The 18013-nt window shown below is 37.0% G+C and overlaps 1 protein-coding gene across 3 annotated transcripts in view; it reads left to right on the forward strand.

Annotated features, from left to right (window-relative positions):
• NFXL1 (nuclear transcription factor, X-box binding like 1) overlaps positions 1-14556 on the forward strand; it is a 72207-nt gene extending 57651 nt beyond the window's left edge. For all 3 annotated transcript variants that reach the window (XM_042936449.1, XM_042936448.1, XM_042936450.1), the window contains exons 20-23: positions 5653-5757; positions 9829-9915; positions 10713-10766; positions 13579-14556. In XM_042936449.1, coding sequence (XP_042792383.1) covers positions 5653-5757; positions 9829-9915; positions 10713-10766; positions 13579-13752 — 420 coding nt within the window. In that variant the 3' untranslated portion in view covers positions 13753-14556. The remainder of the gene's footprint in view (positions 1-5652; positions 5758-9828; positions 9916-10712; positions 10767-13578) is intronic.
• The last annotated feature ends 3457 nt before the right edge of the window (positions 14557-18013 follow it).

Here is an 18013-nt window from a genome sequence, read left to right on the forward strand (position 1 = left end):
ACTTAAAAGTCAGAGTATTCCCTTTTTTGTTGTTGGAGGTAGGGCAGTAATAGTTACTTGATTTGGTTGGACATTTATAAAGGAATCCCTTTGACTTACAGATATACTTATTGTACCACTTTTATTTTAATTCTGTCTTTATGTATTTACCTGTTTCTCGTCCTCTTTATAGTCAGGGAGAGATGACAACAAAGCCTTAATGACAAGTATAGAAGTCATTCTCTTTAATTAAATAAAAAGAAATTAACGCATGATATGCCTTTTTGTTAGCAATATTTCCTCTTAACTAAAACTGGATGCTTTTTATGGATTTCTGTTTAAGAACTATTGGAAGTTGAACCTGTGTATTTTAAAAGTTATGTGAGATTATAAACAGACATTTCAAGCAATAAATGATTATTTTAATAACCTGTCTTTGTCATACAAGCAAAACTAAGGGGGACATTGGGATATTTCAAATTTAATTTTCTGAATTCTTCAAATCCTGAGTTTTTCCTTTTTAAAATAAATTTTCTTCTGTCCAGATTCAGATTCCGGGTAATAAGTGGTTGAGAATGTTTTATTTTTAATCTGACTCAGTAACTTGGTATGAGATTGTAGTTAGAAATAACAAAATTAAATTTAGGGATTGCTAATTTGCAGTTTAACATTTCCTTGGCTGTGATTCATTTGTGATACTGTTATGACATTTGGTGGGACTAGATGGATGGTCACTGTTTAAAAATTTGTTTTCCATGCTCATGATTATTTGGATTCTAGATCATTCTGGAGCCCCGAGTATTTCCAGAGTCTCCTTGGGCTCCCTTGAAAAATATAGCCTTAGTTTGGGAACAATCCAGGTGGCTGTTATAGTTTGAAACAGTCTAGGAGCAGACAGGTGTCTAATAGAACTTACTCTAGTTTATGGCCTCTCAACATTGGTGAGGCTACAGCAATACTTCTCAAACAGTCAGTTTAAGAGCTTCTTGAAATGGATTAATGGGCCCTGCCCCAGAGTTTCTGGTTTTGGGGGCCCAAGAATTTGCATTTCTAATAAGCTTATATATAATAGTGATATTGTTGGTCTGGCACCACAGTTTTGAGACTCACTAAGCCATAGAATCAAGTCATACTTGGGATCAACCAAGAACTGTGTCACTTTGCATCTGCAGCAGATATCCTGTACTCAGAGTTAAGGTATAGGATGATGGTAAATTCTGATGTGCTGATAGATTCCTGTTCACTTTCTCTTCCCCTCCCCATACTATGGATTTCTTGAGGGCAGGGACTATGTCATATTTGTCCTTGCATCCAGTCCTTTGTTCCCTGTTTGTATGTATTAGGCAGTTGGTAAATGTTTGTTGAATGTGAATTAAACCGAACCGTGGGAGTGATATAGGCATATCCTTCTAGATATACACACTCTATGTCTTCTGGACTGGTTTGAATTTAACTAAAAGAAAATATAAAGATACCATGAAGAACTAACTACACCTTTAAACTGCCCCACATACACAATTCTGCTTTTAAAAAATATTTCTGAATTTGGTTTTATCATCCCCATGCAAGCTTTTTTACTTTTTGCTTGGGAAAATTATTTAATGTCTCTGTAACTCAAATTGTTCATGTATACAATGGGAGAAATAATACTTCTGAGCGCTGAGTATTAATGAGTTAATAACATGTAAATGTCTTAGTATATGGTAAGTGCCTTATATGTGCTTGCTGTAGTGATGATGATATATGTGGGTATTTATCCACAAACATTGTTTTGCAAGCTTTCCTTAATTATTTTTAAAGAGCTTTTTTAATTGTTGTGATTAAAATGGAACATTTTGAAGTAGACAGTATTGGTTATTGATGAGGTGTTGGATATGACATATGCAAATGTTAGCAGAATGATGTTAGGGGCTGAGTAGAAGAAAACCATTCCACATTGAGTAGAGTAGGCTATCTCTGCTTTAAATGAATGTGAAGGTTAGATGTTTTAGAAAAACCTCAGTATTTTGGTGTGAAGTCTGTAATGAAGATACAGTCTTTATATATTATGCATTTTAATCAGCTTCCTTTGAAACTGCTTTTCAGCTCTTTTAGAATATAAGCTGGCTTTTAAGATAACACATACTTGTACATCTGATTTTTTTAAACAATGAAATTATTACCTAGTCAGAAATACGTAATACATATGGACAGTTTAACAAATGGTTAAAAAGTCAAGACCGTATAGCTCCACCCAGGTTAAAAATAACAGTGTGACTGCATCTCAGAAGTCTACCAAAGTCCCTGTCTGACTGTGGTTTCCTCTTTCTAGCCTATATGTTATCTCCATCTCCCTTTTATAGTAATTTACTTGCTTTTGTTTATAGTTTTCATCTGGAAACAATATTGCTTGCCTAATTTTATATTAAAAGTTCAAAAGTATGAACTTATGTGACCTACTTACTGTGCTTTATGTTATGTTTGTCACGTTTATTACATGTTGCCACAGTCTTTATTCCATTATATGAGTATACTATAATTCACTGTGTTTTCTTTACTGTGGGTAGATATTTGAGTTGCTAAAAATACTGTTATGAACATTCTTGTTTGTACATTCTAATATATGTGCATATAAGTTTCTGTATGTGCCATTGCTTATTCATAGGGGATGTATAATTTCAACTTAAAGTCATATTGATTTCCAAAATAGTTGTACAATTTACTATCAGTAAATTTTCCTGTTTACTACCAGTATTTTAAAGTTCCAGTATTTTAACTTCCAGTTACCACCACACTTGGTATTGTCATAATTTTTAAGTTTTGCCAATTCTATGGCATCTGGTGATTTTAAATTACATTTTCCTGATTACTAGTGGTTTTTAATACTTTTTCAGGATTAATGACATTACTTTTGTCTGTGGGGCATATGTTGGATACCAGCACAGCAGACTTCTGGATGAGTTTCAGTTCTCCTTGCAAGCTACAGAAATCAGTTTGGTTAACTTATCACACACAAAAAAAGACATATTTGGAGGATATTGGAGGCCAGTTCATAGATTTTGAAGGAAATGCTGTTACAGCAAACTTTGGGAAGGGCAGGACCTGGGCAGTCCCAGGGCCTTGCCAGCAGGGGCTTGAGGGCTCTGTAGTGAGATGACTATTCAAACCACCATCTCTGTCTTTTTAGTTTTCAGTTATCAGGAGAGAAAATCTGATTGGTCCCCTTAGGTACGGGGGCTCCCTTGGCACAGACAGCAACAGACAGGGAACTGGAGTGGGTGGTACAGTCATGGCCATAGCTCCTGGGAGAACTGTGGTAAACCAGGCAGCCATCCCAATTTATGTCTTCTGTTTCTTCTACCAGCAGAGAAGGTGAAAGGCCGGGAGATTCATGGAAGAATTGTGAGATGGGGGTAACAGGATCAATACAGTATTTAGAGAAAAGAGGTAGATTTTAAAGGTAGAAGACCCAGCCAGAGAAAAGAGACTTTTAAGATGGTAGTGAAATTGTGGAGAGTGACCGTGGGGTCTTTTAGGACTAAGGCAGAAAGATAGGACATCCAGAAAGATATGACATCTGGTTTTTAGCTTTTCATCAAACCCCAACACGTTGAAAATATAGAATACTATAGTCACAATTCTGAGTAACTTCAGAAAGTCTATATTGATTCTGAAAAGCTTCCCTATTCACTTTCCCCATTAGAGTTATTGATTTAAAGTTGAAGTAGAGTGGTTAGTTACTTTTAGAGAGGATGACCGATGTCATTACCTCGATGAAGGAAAGAGCAAGAGGCTACAGAGACCTGTTTTGAGAAGAAGAGAGGATGGGTGGTAAGTTAATGCCAAATGTTTGTCTTCTTCATGAAGTCAGGCAAGAGGCACTGGCAGGAATGGAAGTGAGGAAGAAGTTGAGGAGGACAAAGACTTTAAACCACCCTGTGAGGCAGATATTTGATAGTTCAAAAGTATGAACTTTTGAGCTTATTAAGCAGTGTTCAAGGCCTGTAGTTAGGTAGAGAGAAAAACAAAACCGAAGTGGTCCAGGAATGCTAGTGTGGAACTCATTCCAGCAGTGCAGCCCTATGGTGGGACTGATGAAAATGTAGTCTGAGTGATCCATATTTAGTTTTGGTGCGAACGTCTCAGCTAAAAATGAAAAAACAAGAAATTTAGTTGCACACCAGAGAGAGACTAAAGGCAATGGAAAAGACTTCTGAATGTTTTAAAGTCAGTAGAGTTGATAGTTTGAAGAATCAATCTGGTGAAATATAAAGATCAGAAGTTGGAGAATTCAATGTTTATTAAGGTGTCTTTGTTAATGAATATAAGAGACACAAAGAAATAGAAGACCATTGCCCTCATTATAATACCTTTTATTATAATAGCTAAATATATCGAGAACATTTAATCCTCACGACAGCCTTACAAAGTTCTGTTTCCCTTCCCAGTTTTATACGTGAGGCACAGAAAAGTCAGGAGGTTTGCCCAAGATTTCACAGTTGGTCAACAGGGAAGCTGAAATTCAGTTCCAGGCAGCTTGACTTTGGAATTCAACCACTAACCAATGGTGTCTTTTATTCACAGTCTGGTTGGAGAGACAGGAATCTATGAAGTGTCTACATTTTTTAAAATTTTTAATGTTTTTATTCATTTTTGAGAGAGACCGAGCACAAGCGGGGGAGGGGCAGATAGAGAGGGAGACACAGACTCTGAAGCAGGCTCTAGGCTCTGAGCTGTCAGCACAGAGCCCATCGTGGGACTTGAACCCACAAACCATGAGATCATGACCTGAGCTGAAGTCAGGCGCTCAACAGACTGAGCTACCCAGGCGCCCATAATTTTTTTTAAGACCACACAAACAGTGTCACAATAGTTTAAAAGTAGATTTCTTACATAATTACTATTATTTGTTCAAATATAGGCAAATTTCTATCATGTTACTATGGTGATCTAAGCCATTTATTGAAGTCTGGATAAGATTTGAATACAAAGAAGATCACAGTGTTTCATCTGAAAGCTTGACTGTGATAAGAAGATAGTAAATAACTAAAGACAAGGAGCCACGTAGGCATCATGGCAATTCCTTAGTTGGTTTGGCTACCTATATAATATGTTTTAATACATAGCGGCAAAGAGAAATGATTTAGAGTAAAAGGCTAAGCAGTTGTATTACAACACAGTGCCTTAAGGACAAGAAAGTTTTCTTTCTTTCTTATATAACCATATAGGGAAGGTAGATGTGTTATCACTGTGCTCCATGTACTCATCCAGGAACCCAAATAAGTCAGGCAGCTCTGCTTCATCTTGACACATGGTTTCCATTCGTGCTCTAAATGTCATCAGTTACAGCACATTGGGAAGGGAAGAACATGGGTGTATGCTCTTGAAAAGCTTGAAGGCACAAAAGCACTTTTGCTTACATTTCATTGGCCAGAACATAGTCACGTGGCTATAACTAGCCGCAACCCTGATGTAAGATACACTCTTGGAGTGGAACTGGGGAGAATATTTAACATTTATGTGTAAAGTAATTTATATCCAAAAGAAAAAGTTGGAAAATTAGATCATTATCCAGGATTGATTGACTGACCCTACTGTGATAGACTCTCTTAAAATAGCTGTTGGAGGAAGGGGAGTTTGTAGAGTATGACTAGAATATAAATATGCAATTGCTTTATTTTCGTTTTATTTTAGCTTCCTTGTGGTCACAGATGCAAAGAAATGTGTCATCCTGGTGAATGTCCCTTTAATTGCAACCAGAAGGTAAAACTTAGATGCCCTTGTAAAAGAATAAAAAAGGTAAGTATTTTAAGTTGTTGAATATACTTTTCTGTGTAAAAAATTTTTTTTTTTGTCTCTGTTTTGGTAGTTTTTGGCTTTACTTTTTGCCTTTTAATTTTAAGGTCTTACCTTTTAGAATCTTTATTGTTAGCCTATTTCTGTAGGTACTTATTTTAAAAATCAGCTTTGTTTGGCAATTTAGTTTTCTGTAATTTACTCATAAAAGAACTTTGTTTTATGTTGGAACTAAGTTCAGTGCCCTTTTTTTGGGTAGAATCAATATGCTCTAGATTTGAGGGGTGCCTGGATGGCTCAGTCGGTTAAGTGTCTGACTTCAGCTCAGGTCATGATCTCGCAGTTTGTGAGTTCAAGCCCTGCGTTGGGCTCTGTGCTGACAGCTCAGAGCCTGGAGCCTGTTTCAGATTCTGCGTCTCCCTCTCTCTGACCCTCCCGTGTTCATGCTCTGTGTCTGTCTCTGTCTCTCTCTCTCTCTCTCTCTCAAAAATAAAGATTAAAAAAAATTTAATATGCTCTAGATTTGAGGTCTTTGTACAAGGAACATGGAATGAGTAATAGAGTGAGTTTCATGGTTTAAGAAATGGTCTGGAATTTAACCTTTGTTGCTCTTATTTATGAAATCGTTTTTGCCATCAGTATCATGTTGTGAAAACACAGCCTTAAAAAGACTTCACATGCACAGCCTTATGACAAACTGGGAGAGAATTCATTTTAAGATAAAATAGTGGTAATGGAGGAGTAAAAGGGCAAAACTTTTTTTTTTTTTTTTTTTTTTTTTGTAATGTTTGTTTATTTTTGAGAGAGAGCGAGAGACACAGAGTCTGAGCGGGGAGGGGCAGAGAGAGAGGGAGACACAGAATCCAAAGCGGGCTCCAGGCTCTGAGCTATCAGCACAGAGCCCAATGTGGGGCTCAGATTCACAGACCACAAGATCATAATCTGAGCTGAGGTCGGACACTTAACCCACTGAGCCACCAGGAGCCCCTGAAAGGGCAAAACTAGGAACTGAAAAGCTCAGTGGAAGCAAACTATACACCATTCAGCTAAACTAAGCTTACACAGAAGAGTCTCACTTTTCTCCAGTGTCAGCAGCTGGGTGGTCTTGTTTTCAGCCTCCTTTTCCTTGACTTGCCTGTTCACGCTGTTGACCTCTGATTTTTGCTCTCTTGGTTACAGTTGTAACTCCTTTTTTCCTTCATATTCTTATGGTCATTCCCTAAGGTTAGTCTTTTTCTTTTCTTTAAATTCATTCAACAAATATTTATTGAGAATCTTCTGCTTTTATTGAGGATATTTGCTTTTTACTTTTTTTCACAGTTCCTACCATCACTTCCTGGGATAGGTAGCTTCTGAATTTAAATTTAGAAGCCTGACCTCTTCTGAAGTTGAATCCCTAAGTTTTAGATATTTAAATTGGACTGCTTTATGTGAAAATCAATGCTTAGTCAAGTCACTTTTCATCTGCGATGTCTCTCTCATGTCCTGTTACTGTCCAAATACAGTTCGCCACCCACTAGAAGAACTTTGGCAACAGCTCATTCTTGGACTCTGGTAACAGCTTCATAGCAGATTTCCCTGCCTCCAAGTCTAGTACTTCCTTAATCTAAGTTCTTCAGTGGTTCTTCATCACTATGGGAAAAGAATATACATTTAGAAGAAACATCTATGTACATACTGACTTGGCATTCAAGTGAATCTGTGATGGTGAATGTTTGCCTGCTTATCTCCAGTCTCATCCTCTAGCAGCCATCTCTGTGAATCTGTTACTTAGGTGTCCTAACATACATGCTACCTTACGCTTTAATCTGTGGCGATGTATACATTCTTCCTTTTGTGTAAAATGCAAAGTTTTTTCCCTTTACCATTCCGTCCACTAGAATCCTGCCTCTAGTATTCAGTGCACGCATTTCCTTGTTTGGGAAGCTCTTCCTTGTCCTGACTCCCTTAGGAAGACTTAGATGCTGTTTTCCCTTGGTTTCCTTTATCCTAGGTTCATGACTAAGAGCTTGATGATCCTAGGGACGTCTGCAACCTTGTTTTCTCATCCATAAAAGAGAATTTATACTTAGATTTATTGAAAAGAATAAAAGAGGTAATGCTTATGTAGCATTTAGTACAGTGATTGCTATGTTTAATAGATAGCTGCTGTTATTATTAGTTAACCACTTGTCATATTATTCCATTCTTTTCCTTATTGTGTCCCTGTCCCTCATACAGTGCTTGGCATGTAATAGGTACTCTGTAAGAACCTTTTTTTTTCTTTTAAATTTTATTTATTTTGAGAGAGAGAGAGAGGGAGAGAGAACATGAGAGAGCACACACAGGGGAGGGGCAGAGAGAGGGAAAGAGAGAATCCCAAGCAGGCTCTGTGCTGCCAGTGCAGAGCCAGACATGGGGCTTGAACTCACAAAACTGTGAGCTCATGACCTGAGCCAAAACCAAGAGTCGGACACTTAACCAAGTGAGCCACCCAAGTGCCTCACCAAAATTTTAAAACTTTTTTAAAAAAGATTAAGTGGTTGAGAGGGAAATTTGTAGCTCTCCAGAAAATTCTCTAGAACTGAATGAGTTGGTAGCCATTGGCCACATATGGCTGTTTTATTTATTTGAATATTTTTAGCTTTATTGATGCACAGTTGACAAAAATTATATGTGTTTAAAGTGCACACATGATGATTGTCCATACATATACACTGGAAATGATTACAGCAATGAAGCTAATTAACATTTACCTCACAGTTACTGTTTCTTTGTGGCGAGAATACTTACATAGCATATTTAAAATATATAATACAGTATTCGTAACTATAGCCAGCATGTGGTGTATTAGGTTCCTTAGAACTTATTCATCTTATCACTGAAAATTTGTAGCCAGTGACCAATTTCTTCATATTCTACCTAGTCCGTAGTTCCTAGAAATTTCCATTCTCTTCTCAGCTTTTCTAAGTTCTTCTCAGCTTTAATTTTTTAGATTCCACATATAAGTAAGATCATACAATATTTGTCTGTATCTGACTTATTTTACTTAGCATGATTGTCTCCATGTTCATCCATGTTCTCTAAATAACAGGATTTCCTTCTTTTTTATGGCTGAATAATACTGCATTATAGGTAGGTAGGCAGATCACATTTTTTTTCATTCACTTATCCATTGATGGACACATGCCTTGTTACCATATCTTGGCTATTGTGAATAATGATGCAGTGAATATTGGAGCACAGATATCTCTTAGATACTATTTTCATTCCCTGTATAGCCAGAAGTAAGACTGCTAAAACCTATACTACATCTCTTTTAAGTTTTTAAAGAAGCTTCCACACTGTTTTGCATACTGGCTATACCAATTTACATTCCTGCCAACACAGCGCAAGTTTTCTTTCTTTTTTTTTTTTTCTGTAGTCTTGCCATGACTTGTTATTTATTGGCATATCTATAGTTATTCTAACAGTTGTGAGTTGATTATATCATTGTGGTTTACATTTGCATTTTCCTGGTGATTAATGATATTGAGCCCATTTGTGTATACCTGTTGGCACATATGGGTATTTAAAATTTGAATTTTAACGAATTAACATTAAATAATAGTAAACCTTCAGTTCTTCAGTTTCACTAGACACATTTTGAGTTTCAGTAGCCATTTGTAGTTAGTGTTACTCTGTTGGGTAGTGCAGATTTAGAACGTTTTCATGATCTCAGAAAGCTGTGTTGGATGGCACTACTCTAGAGCATTTTATCCCCTGGAAACCTTAGAAATATAACAAGCAATAAAAATAAAGAATAAAAATGAAATTAAAGCTAAGTTCATAGTGGCTCTAGTAAATAATTATTAAATGGATGCTTTGAATTTTATGTTATTTACTTTTTTTCAATTATGAGGCAATAAAAGAATGATCCCTCTTTGAATTAAGACATTTAATACTTGTAACCATATCATCATTAAATATTCATGAAGTGACTGTTAATATGCATAACCTTAAGCTGTTAGAGAAATTTTGCTTTTTTGTGGCATACAGTTAGGACTTTGAGGGAAAAAGCTTTTAAAGTCAAATTTTTAAAAATATTATTTGTAGGAACTACAGTGTAACAAAGTACGTGAAAATCAGATTTCAATAGAATGCGACACAACATGCAAGGAAATGAAACGGAAAGCATCTGAGGTAATGTTGCATTAAATGTCAATTCTAATTTGCTAATTAATAGCCTTTTCATATTTTGTGGATTACTTTATCTGCTTATTACAAACAAATCTCATCTCTTTTTGCTTTTGTAATAAAAGCCTAGTTTTGTAGGCCTATTTTCAATCCCCAGGTGTATTCTTCAGTGTGTACTAGATTTTTCCATACCAGTTAGTGTATAATGCTCTGGAATGGGACATAGTTTTTCATTTTAATGTTAGTCTAAGCCTCTTGAAAGCTAGGTTAAAATAATACAAAATAAGGTTTTGGAATTCTTTGCTGTTTGGGTTACCTCTAGTGTCATCATTTGCCTCCATTAATGCATTCAATGAGTAAACTCTTGATTTTGTTTGATACTAAGGATTCCCTTCCAGATAGAACATTTGCAGAAAATGGTCAATTTCAACTCTAGAAAAAGAGTGGTATTGAATAATTTATTATAGACTTAGTATGATAACTCAAGAGAAAAAAATCAGCTTTAAAAATATTTCATTTTGCAGTTTTGTGACTCTTTGAATTGTGTTCTAATATCTATTACAATTGTTAAACTGAAATGTTTATATACCGTGTAACACTATCCCTCCCCTCCCCTTCCAGTCGGTTAGACAGAACCTTGGTAACACTTCTCAGTATAACCTTTACATGTCATTAAGTAACTTCCAATATAAAGTTCCTAGAAGTCATTCTGGGTTAGTGGATCCTGGGTGGAAAGATGTTAAAATTCTGAATAAAATTTGATGGTTGTGATGGTAATGTACTTTTAAATGTCTATAAAACAGATAAAAGAAGCAGAAGCCAAAGCTGCTCTTGAAGAGGAAAAACGAAGACAACAGGTAACTAAACAAAATACCTAGATTTATGTCTCTTTGTATCGTTGTTAGTTTTTATAGAAACACAAGGTATATTCCACATGCAAACTAGGGGCTGGTCTACTGTTTTCTGGACTGAAAATAATACATTTCCTACAAAACAGAAATTAGCCATTCTCTCACTTCAGTCCAGCTATCCTGAACCTCTCAAGAAGCATGAAATCTTGTATATTCCCAGATATTTTGTATATTCCCAAATTTACTTCCTTGCCAGGCTCATCCATTCTCTAGTGATAAGAATTTTAACTCCTCTTTAGGTTGGTGGGTGTTGGTGGGGTGTGGCAGCATCCATTTTTTTTTATTAAAAATTTTTTTATGGTCACCTGGATGGCTCAGTGAGTTAACTGTCCAAATTTGGCTCAGGTCATAATCTCACAGTTCATGAGCCCCATGTCAGGCTCTGTGCTGACAGCTTGGAGCTGGAGCCTGCTCCGGATTTTGTGTCTTTCTCTCTCTGCCCCTACCCTGCTCACACTCTGTCTCCCTTCTCTCTCTCAAAAATAATAATTTCTTTAAATTTTTTTTTTTTTCTTGAGAGAGCAAGAACAAGAGAGAACATGCTTGAGCCGGGTAGAAGCAATGAGAGAAGGGGACGAAGAATCCTAAGCAGGCTCTGCGCTGACAGCAGCAAGCCCGATGCAGGGCTTGAACTCATGAACTGCGGGGCTCTAACCCACAAATCATGAGATCATAACCTGAGCCAAAGTCAGACACTTAAATGATTGAGCCACCCAGGCCCCTGGCAGCATCCATTTTAAAGTACCTCTTGGAGCACTTGTCTTCACTTACCTAAAATTATTTGAGTTCTATTTTACTGGGTTGTAAATTGTCTGTAAAAGTCAGTGTTGTTTACTAACCAATGCACTTATTTTGATAATACATTCCCTTATTTCTCCTTTATTTTCATAAATGCAGGATTATTATCTGCTCTTTGTTCTATAGCAGATAACAACTACATTTCTGTACATTTGCTCAAATACTATCTTGATTGTATACTCCAAAGAGTGGCTTAAGTTTCTAATAGTGACATGATTGTTTATCAGTTTGCATTTTGAGATGCTCCATACTTAGCAAAAAGGGTATATTATATGCAAACTGCTTCCTTTTGAATGAGGAAATTGAAATTTATATGACTTGAGGGGAGGGCATTGGAAACAATTCAGGTAGCAAATAAATGTGGGCTAAAATGACCTCTGATGTTAAATGGTTCTATAAAGTTGGTTTGCCTAATATTCCGAAATAAGTTATCAAAGCTCTTACAGTAAAACGTGGATTGACTAGAATCCTGGGAGGTTAATTTATTAGGAATAGTTGAGGGTGAATCTTCTTTCCCTTTTTATAAACCATTGTGGACGGAAATTTTTAATATATTCACTATTTACTGACCTTTTCAACAGAGTGTATAGAACATTGTTTAAATTCTGCATGATGAATGTGGGTCATCATTAAAGCATCAATTATTTTACTGTATCAGTTCCCAAGTTTGGCTCCTTTTCATGTATATTGATCTTGTTCTCTATTTCAACCACCACGAAAAATATTCTGACATTTTGATTCCTTGAAGAATGCTACTTTGTGTTAAATTAAGTCCAGGAGTAGCTCATCTTCACATGTGGTTTACGGGTGAAGTAATGGATGTGTTAACTGAAGTTTGTACAGTTGACTCTCGAACAACACAGGTTTAAGCTGCAGGGGTCCACTTAAATGAGGCTTCTTTTTGATAGCTACAGCACAGTACTGTAAATGTATTTTCTCTTACTTATGATTTTCTTAGTAACATTTTCTTTTCTCTAGCTTATTTTATTGTAAGAATACAGTATATAATACAACATACAAAATATGTGTTCATCAACTGTTCGGTAAGGGTTCCAATCAACAGAAGGCTGTTTATTAGCAGTTAAGTTTTGGGGGAGTCAGAAGTTGCATGTGGATTTTTGACTGTGGGGTCAGCACCCCTGACTTCTGCATTGTTTAAGGGTTAACTTGTATTTCCTTTAGATAAATAAACAATTACAGAATCTTGCACGACGATTACATACATATTTTAGTTAATGACTATCGTGGTTTAGTTACAATGCACTGTAGTGTATCATGTTACGTTATCATGTATAAAGTTAAGTTCTTAACAGTAGAATAAAAATCCGCATTTCATGAGTATCATCCATTTACCCTTTTTTTAGAACCAGTTTTTATATTCTACTTTCTAAAATAGTCATTTTGACTTAAAGCATGAAGCATTTTTCCCCTGAAGAGTTTCTACTCTGTTTTTAAATGTATTTGATAAAGAGAAGACTCAATTTCTGGCAGTTTTTTTTCTCTACTCACTTGAATTTCCTTCATAAAGCCATTAATGTTTATTACTAGCATTGTAAAAAGCTAGAATTACAGGTATTTTTATTCTCACTGGGCATCTCTTATCGCTTGCCAGAAATTGTTGTCAAAACCCAGTAGGTTAATGGTGTTGAAGTATAAAACTAATGTCTATATTTAGGGCACCCTTTTTTAATCAGATATTTCTGTATTTTGTGTCAAAGTCAGGCCCATGGTCTGAAATAATCTGTGACTCCCCGTTTCCCTTTCTGCTTACCTAAACTCTGAATGTGTTGAATGCAATCTGTAGTGGAGAGAGTTTTTTTTAAAAAATCAAATCAATATATTTATTATATACCATTACTATTAAAACATTTCACAAATTGATTTTCATCCAAGTGGAGAATTTCAAATCAGCGTACGTATCGAATCTAATAAAAATGATACTGTTTTGTTTTTGACTTAGGCTGAACTGGAGGCTTTTGAAAACAGGCTGAAAGGTCGTCGGAAGAAGAGCAGGAAAAGAGATGAAGTGGCAGTGGAGCTGACGCTATGGCAGAAATACAAATATTTTCTCCTTCCCGCATGTGCGCTGGTGGTTTTAGTGTTTGCCTGGTACATAGCCCGTGACGTGGCCTAGAAGTTGTGATCTGTTCACATACCTCAGACTGGATTTAGAGAAGTCAAGTCTGGAACGTTAGGAAGTGTATACTGTAGAACATATATATTCACATTCGTCTCTGTGTTCTCTTCCGGCTGTTGTTAGAAGGACGGAATGCTAAGCTTTCTCCTGATGAGCATACCAGAAGTGGTAGGGTAACATTGTTCACTAGTAAAAGCATGACCGAAATTGTGAAATCTTTCATAAGTCATAGCCAGTGGCAGGGTAGCACACCAGTTGTTCAGTGCGCTTCCTTGTGTTAACACAGTTGTTTCATTGACTATTTCAAACCAACTTTCTTTTCTTTTCTCTCTCTTTTCTTTTTTTTCTTTCTTTCTTTCTTTCTTTCTTTCTTTGCAAAATTAAGATGAAACTGAGCCATATGTGCAGTAAAAGGAATATTTCACAATGTTTTGGTTACTTATTAAAAGGTACTTTTCTTGATCATGTAACTTTGTACTTTAAAAAAAAAAACTATTCTCTAAAAGACCTCTTAAATTGTAACATGAAGCTATAATTAGATGTAATTAGATTCCAGAAATTGGCTTATTAGTGAGGAATTTTTATCAGTTATTGAAATAAGTTTTTATGTGGTGGCTTTCTCAGAGGAAAATATAATTGTTTTTAAAAAATGTCAGGCTAGATTTCTCACATGTGGCTATTTCTTGTGTAAGAAGCACTTAACTGAAGTTTGGCATGTTTTGTAAAACTTGTACGTGTCTTCTCAAAGTAACAATAAAAGAAAAACTGATATTTATGAGCAATAAATGCTTGAGCACAGGGCTTATGAGCTTTCTATACTTACTCTCATTTCTTTTTATCATGATCCTGTAAGTAGATTTCAGCTGGAAATCATCAGTTCTTATGAAAAAAACACTCTGATAGAGAACTATCAGTAAGCCAAATCTGTTTGAATTGTCATTTTAAATGGTTTTGCTATTTAATTTTTGTATGATTAATGTTTTCATTAAACTTTTTCATACCAAATTTGTAACCTAGAATATTTACTATTATCTAGAAGATTCAGGAGCCAGTAATTTTAGGTTAGGTATTAGTATCAATGTATAAAAGCTCTAATACTTGATGCAAAACATAGTTAATTGGTAGATACTGAAAAATGCAGAAGTATGTTTTAAACAGAAATACAAAGAAGGGTTTTTACACTTTGCTGACCTGAATTCAAAAATTTTTAATGTTATATGCATTCGTCTAGTATTAGCTAGTGTCTAAAATGAAAGGGCAGTCATTCTTTTCATTATGGTATTTGTGTTTTAATTTTAGACTTTTTTTTCTTTTTTACCTTTCTCCATGTTAGAGTAACTGGGTTGGTGTTTCAGGAGCTCTAAGTTAGAGCTGCTACACTTATGTCATTTCCTGACTCTAAAAGGTGAATATTAAAGACTGTGAGCAACTAGGTGTCTACCTGAGGAGCTATTTTTCATGTATCTCAGAATCTTGGCCTAATAAACGAGCCTAAAGCCTATTTCCTATCTGTTTGTTGGGCTTCTGTTCTTGCTAGTTTTCTTTCGCATTTGTGGGGAAGAATTTAGTGAGCTGAGGAATGAGACTGATTAGAATAATAATAATTAAGCTGTTTATTATTTTGTAATTGCTTGGCTAGTAGTTCAGAGCTTTGTTAATTTGCCCAAAGTCACACAATTATTTATTTATTCAATCAACAGATGTGTTTCCTGTGTTACAGGTACTTTGTAGGTACTGGAGATTAGAGTGATCCTTCCTCTTAGGGAGTGACTAAGGAGTGGAAGAGGACAGGAAGGAAATAGATACACAATAAAATGAACATCCTTTCATGTGTGATAGGTGGTATTAAAAAATGAAAAGTCATGAAAATGGGGGTAAGTGGGGACTAGCTGTTCTATTCTGGGAAAGTCCCTCTGAGATGGGGACAACTGAGCTGTGCCCTGAATGACCTTCACTTGAAGACATGAGGGAAAAATCCATGAGGGAGGAAAAGTAGCAAGTACTAAGTCTCTGAGCCCCATAGACCATGGTGAGGAATTGGGGTTTAGTCCATTCGCAAAGGGCAGTGTTGGAAGGCTTTAAGCGGGGAATAGTTACTGTTGTTAAGATGACTGGCTGGCTGCTGGCTGCTGGCTGCTGGTGGAGAAAAGACTAGAAGGGAGCAAGGGAGGGGGATGGGCTGGGAGGCAGCCTAGGCTGGAGGTGCTGGTGATGCCTCGCCCCAGTTCCCCATTGCCCTTGAAAGAGTGGCGAGCACGAGGAAGTTGCCAAAACCGCTGCATGATGAGTGGAAGGGGAATGAATGAGATAGGATAGTTCTTTAAGGTCAACGTGAAGTTGTTTGGCCTAACTACTGGTTTGGAGGGAAATAAAGCAGTACATATGGGCCTTTTTTTGCTTCAGTCTGAACCAGAGAAGGAATGGAAGAGTTATCAAATAGCCACTAGAAAGGACACAGATAAAATTGTGAATGTCATGGCCTTACTTTCCTATTCACTCTGTGTCATTGTAAAAGTTTAGTAGCTTACTATTGGAAATTTGTGGAAATTTTAGTTTTTCGGCTTAAACTTTTAGGGAGTCTTCAGAACCTAGTGTTTGTATTTCAATTACTTTAGTCAAGTCCAAATTAAATTCAAATTTGAAATAAATTGGTATAATCTTTGCTGAAATTGCCAGAGGAACTTGGTTGAAGCAAAACATTGAAAACATTTGCTTTTTGCAAAGAAGTCTGATGCTTGAACTTCATGGCTATTAATGTTAAAGATTTTATTTATTTACTTATTAATTAAGTGTTTATTTTTGAGAGAGAGTGAGTGGGAGAGGGACAGAGAGAGAGGAGAAGCAGGCTCCATACTGCCAGTGCAGAGCCCGATGCCGGGCTCAAACTCACGTCAAGATCATGACCTGACCTGAGACAAAACCAAGATAGGGGACGTTTAACCAACACCCAGGTGCCCCTACTTACTTATTTTTTAAATGTTTATTTATTTACTTTGAGAAAGAATGAAAGCCCATGAGCAGGAAAGGGTCAGAGAGAGAGACACAGACAGAATCCCAAGCGCTGTCAGCACAGAGCCCAATATGGGGCCCGACCCAGAGTCGATCTCACGAACTGAGCTGACATCAAGAGACGGAGGCCTAACTGACTGAACCCCCCAGGTGCCACGATTTTTGTTAAAATTTTTAAACGCAGGTAAGTATCTGTGGTAGTGTTTCAAGATGACCTAAAGCTTTTTTGGCTCTTCATGTTATTTCAAATGACCCAGGTGACTCCTCCAGGTGTTACCTTTGCCCATCCTTGGGTGTTAGTGAGGCAGATGTTTAAGCTCTGGAGTCAGAATTGATGTAGGGCAGCTATGTCTCCTCTCTGGTCTTTGGAAGTTGTCCTCTGTATTGAGTGGCAGTGATTAGACCACCCTAATCCTTGGGGCTTAGAGTCTACTTATAAGTCGGTGAGCTTCGTAGAGGGAAGAAGCACCCCTAGAAGAGATGCAAATTTGGGAGGGGGAGCTTCGAACGCCTCCGCGGACAAGAGAGACCAGGCATCCACCTGGAAAACCATTTTCAGGTATTGCAGAATCTTGGTCTGTTGGGGTAAGCTTAGGGCTCTTATTTGCTGCGCTTCTCTCATTTCTAAGCTTCGATTTCAGTTAATGTGGGACATGTATTTATGTAGAACTGTGAAGAGTTACCCACATACAGCCTGCAATTCCACAGTCCAGATTCATTTGAGTTAAAACACTTTCAGAGAGACATTCCCTTTTCACCATCATCTGGCCATCCTCTACCTTACAATATTTTTTCCTCCTAGCACCAAACAGTACCTGTCATTGTATCATGGATTTGTTTGTTGTCTCACCTGCTTCACTAGAACATAAGCTCCATGAGGGCAGGAGTGCAGTTTTGTTTGCCGCTGTAACCTCAGAGGGCACGCCTCGCCACAGAGTAGATGCTGGCATTAGTTTTCTGGGCCTGCCATAGCAAATGGCCACAAACGGAGTAGCTTGAAATGACAGAAATTTATTCTCTCACAGTTCAGGAGTCCAGAAGTCCAAAATCAAAGTGACAGTGGGATTGATTGGCTGGTTCTGGAGACCGAAAACTATTCCATGCCCCTCTCTCAGCTTCTGGTTGTGGGCGTCAGTCCTTGGCTTGTGGACTTAATCACTCCAGTCTCATCTCCGTCTTCGCATGACCTTCTTCTCTGGGTCTGTGTCCTTTTCTGTCTCCTCTGTATATTTAAGGTCCACTCAGCCGG

This window comes from Panthera leo, chromosome B1 (assembly GCF_018350215.1).
Source record: "Panthera leo isolate Ple1 chromosome B1, P.leo_Ple1_pat1.1, whole genome shotgun sequence".
In the NCBI taxonomy this organism is placed as follows: Eukaryota; Metazoa; Chordata; class Mammalia; order Carnivora; family Felidae; genus Panthera; species Panthera leo.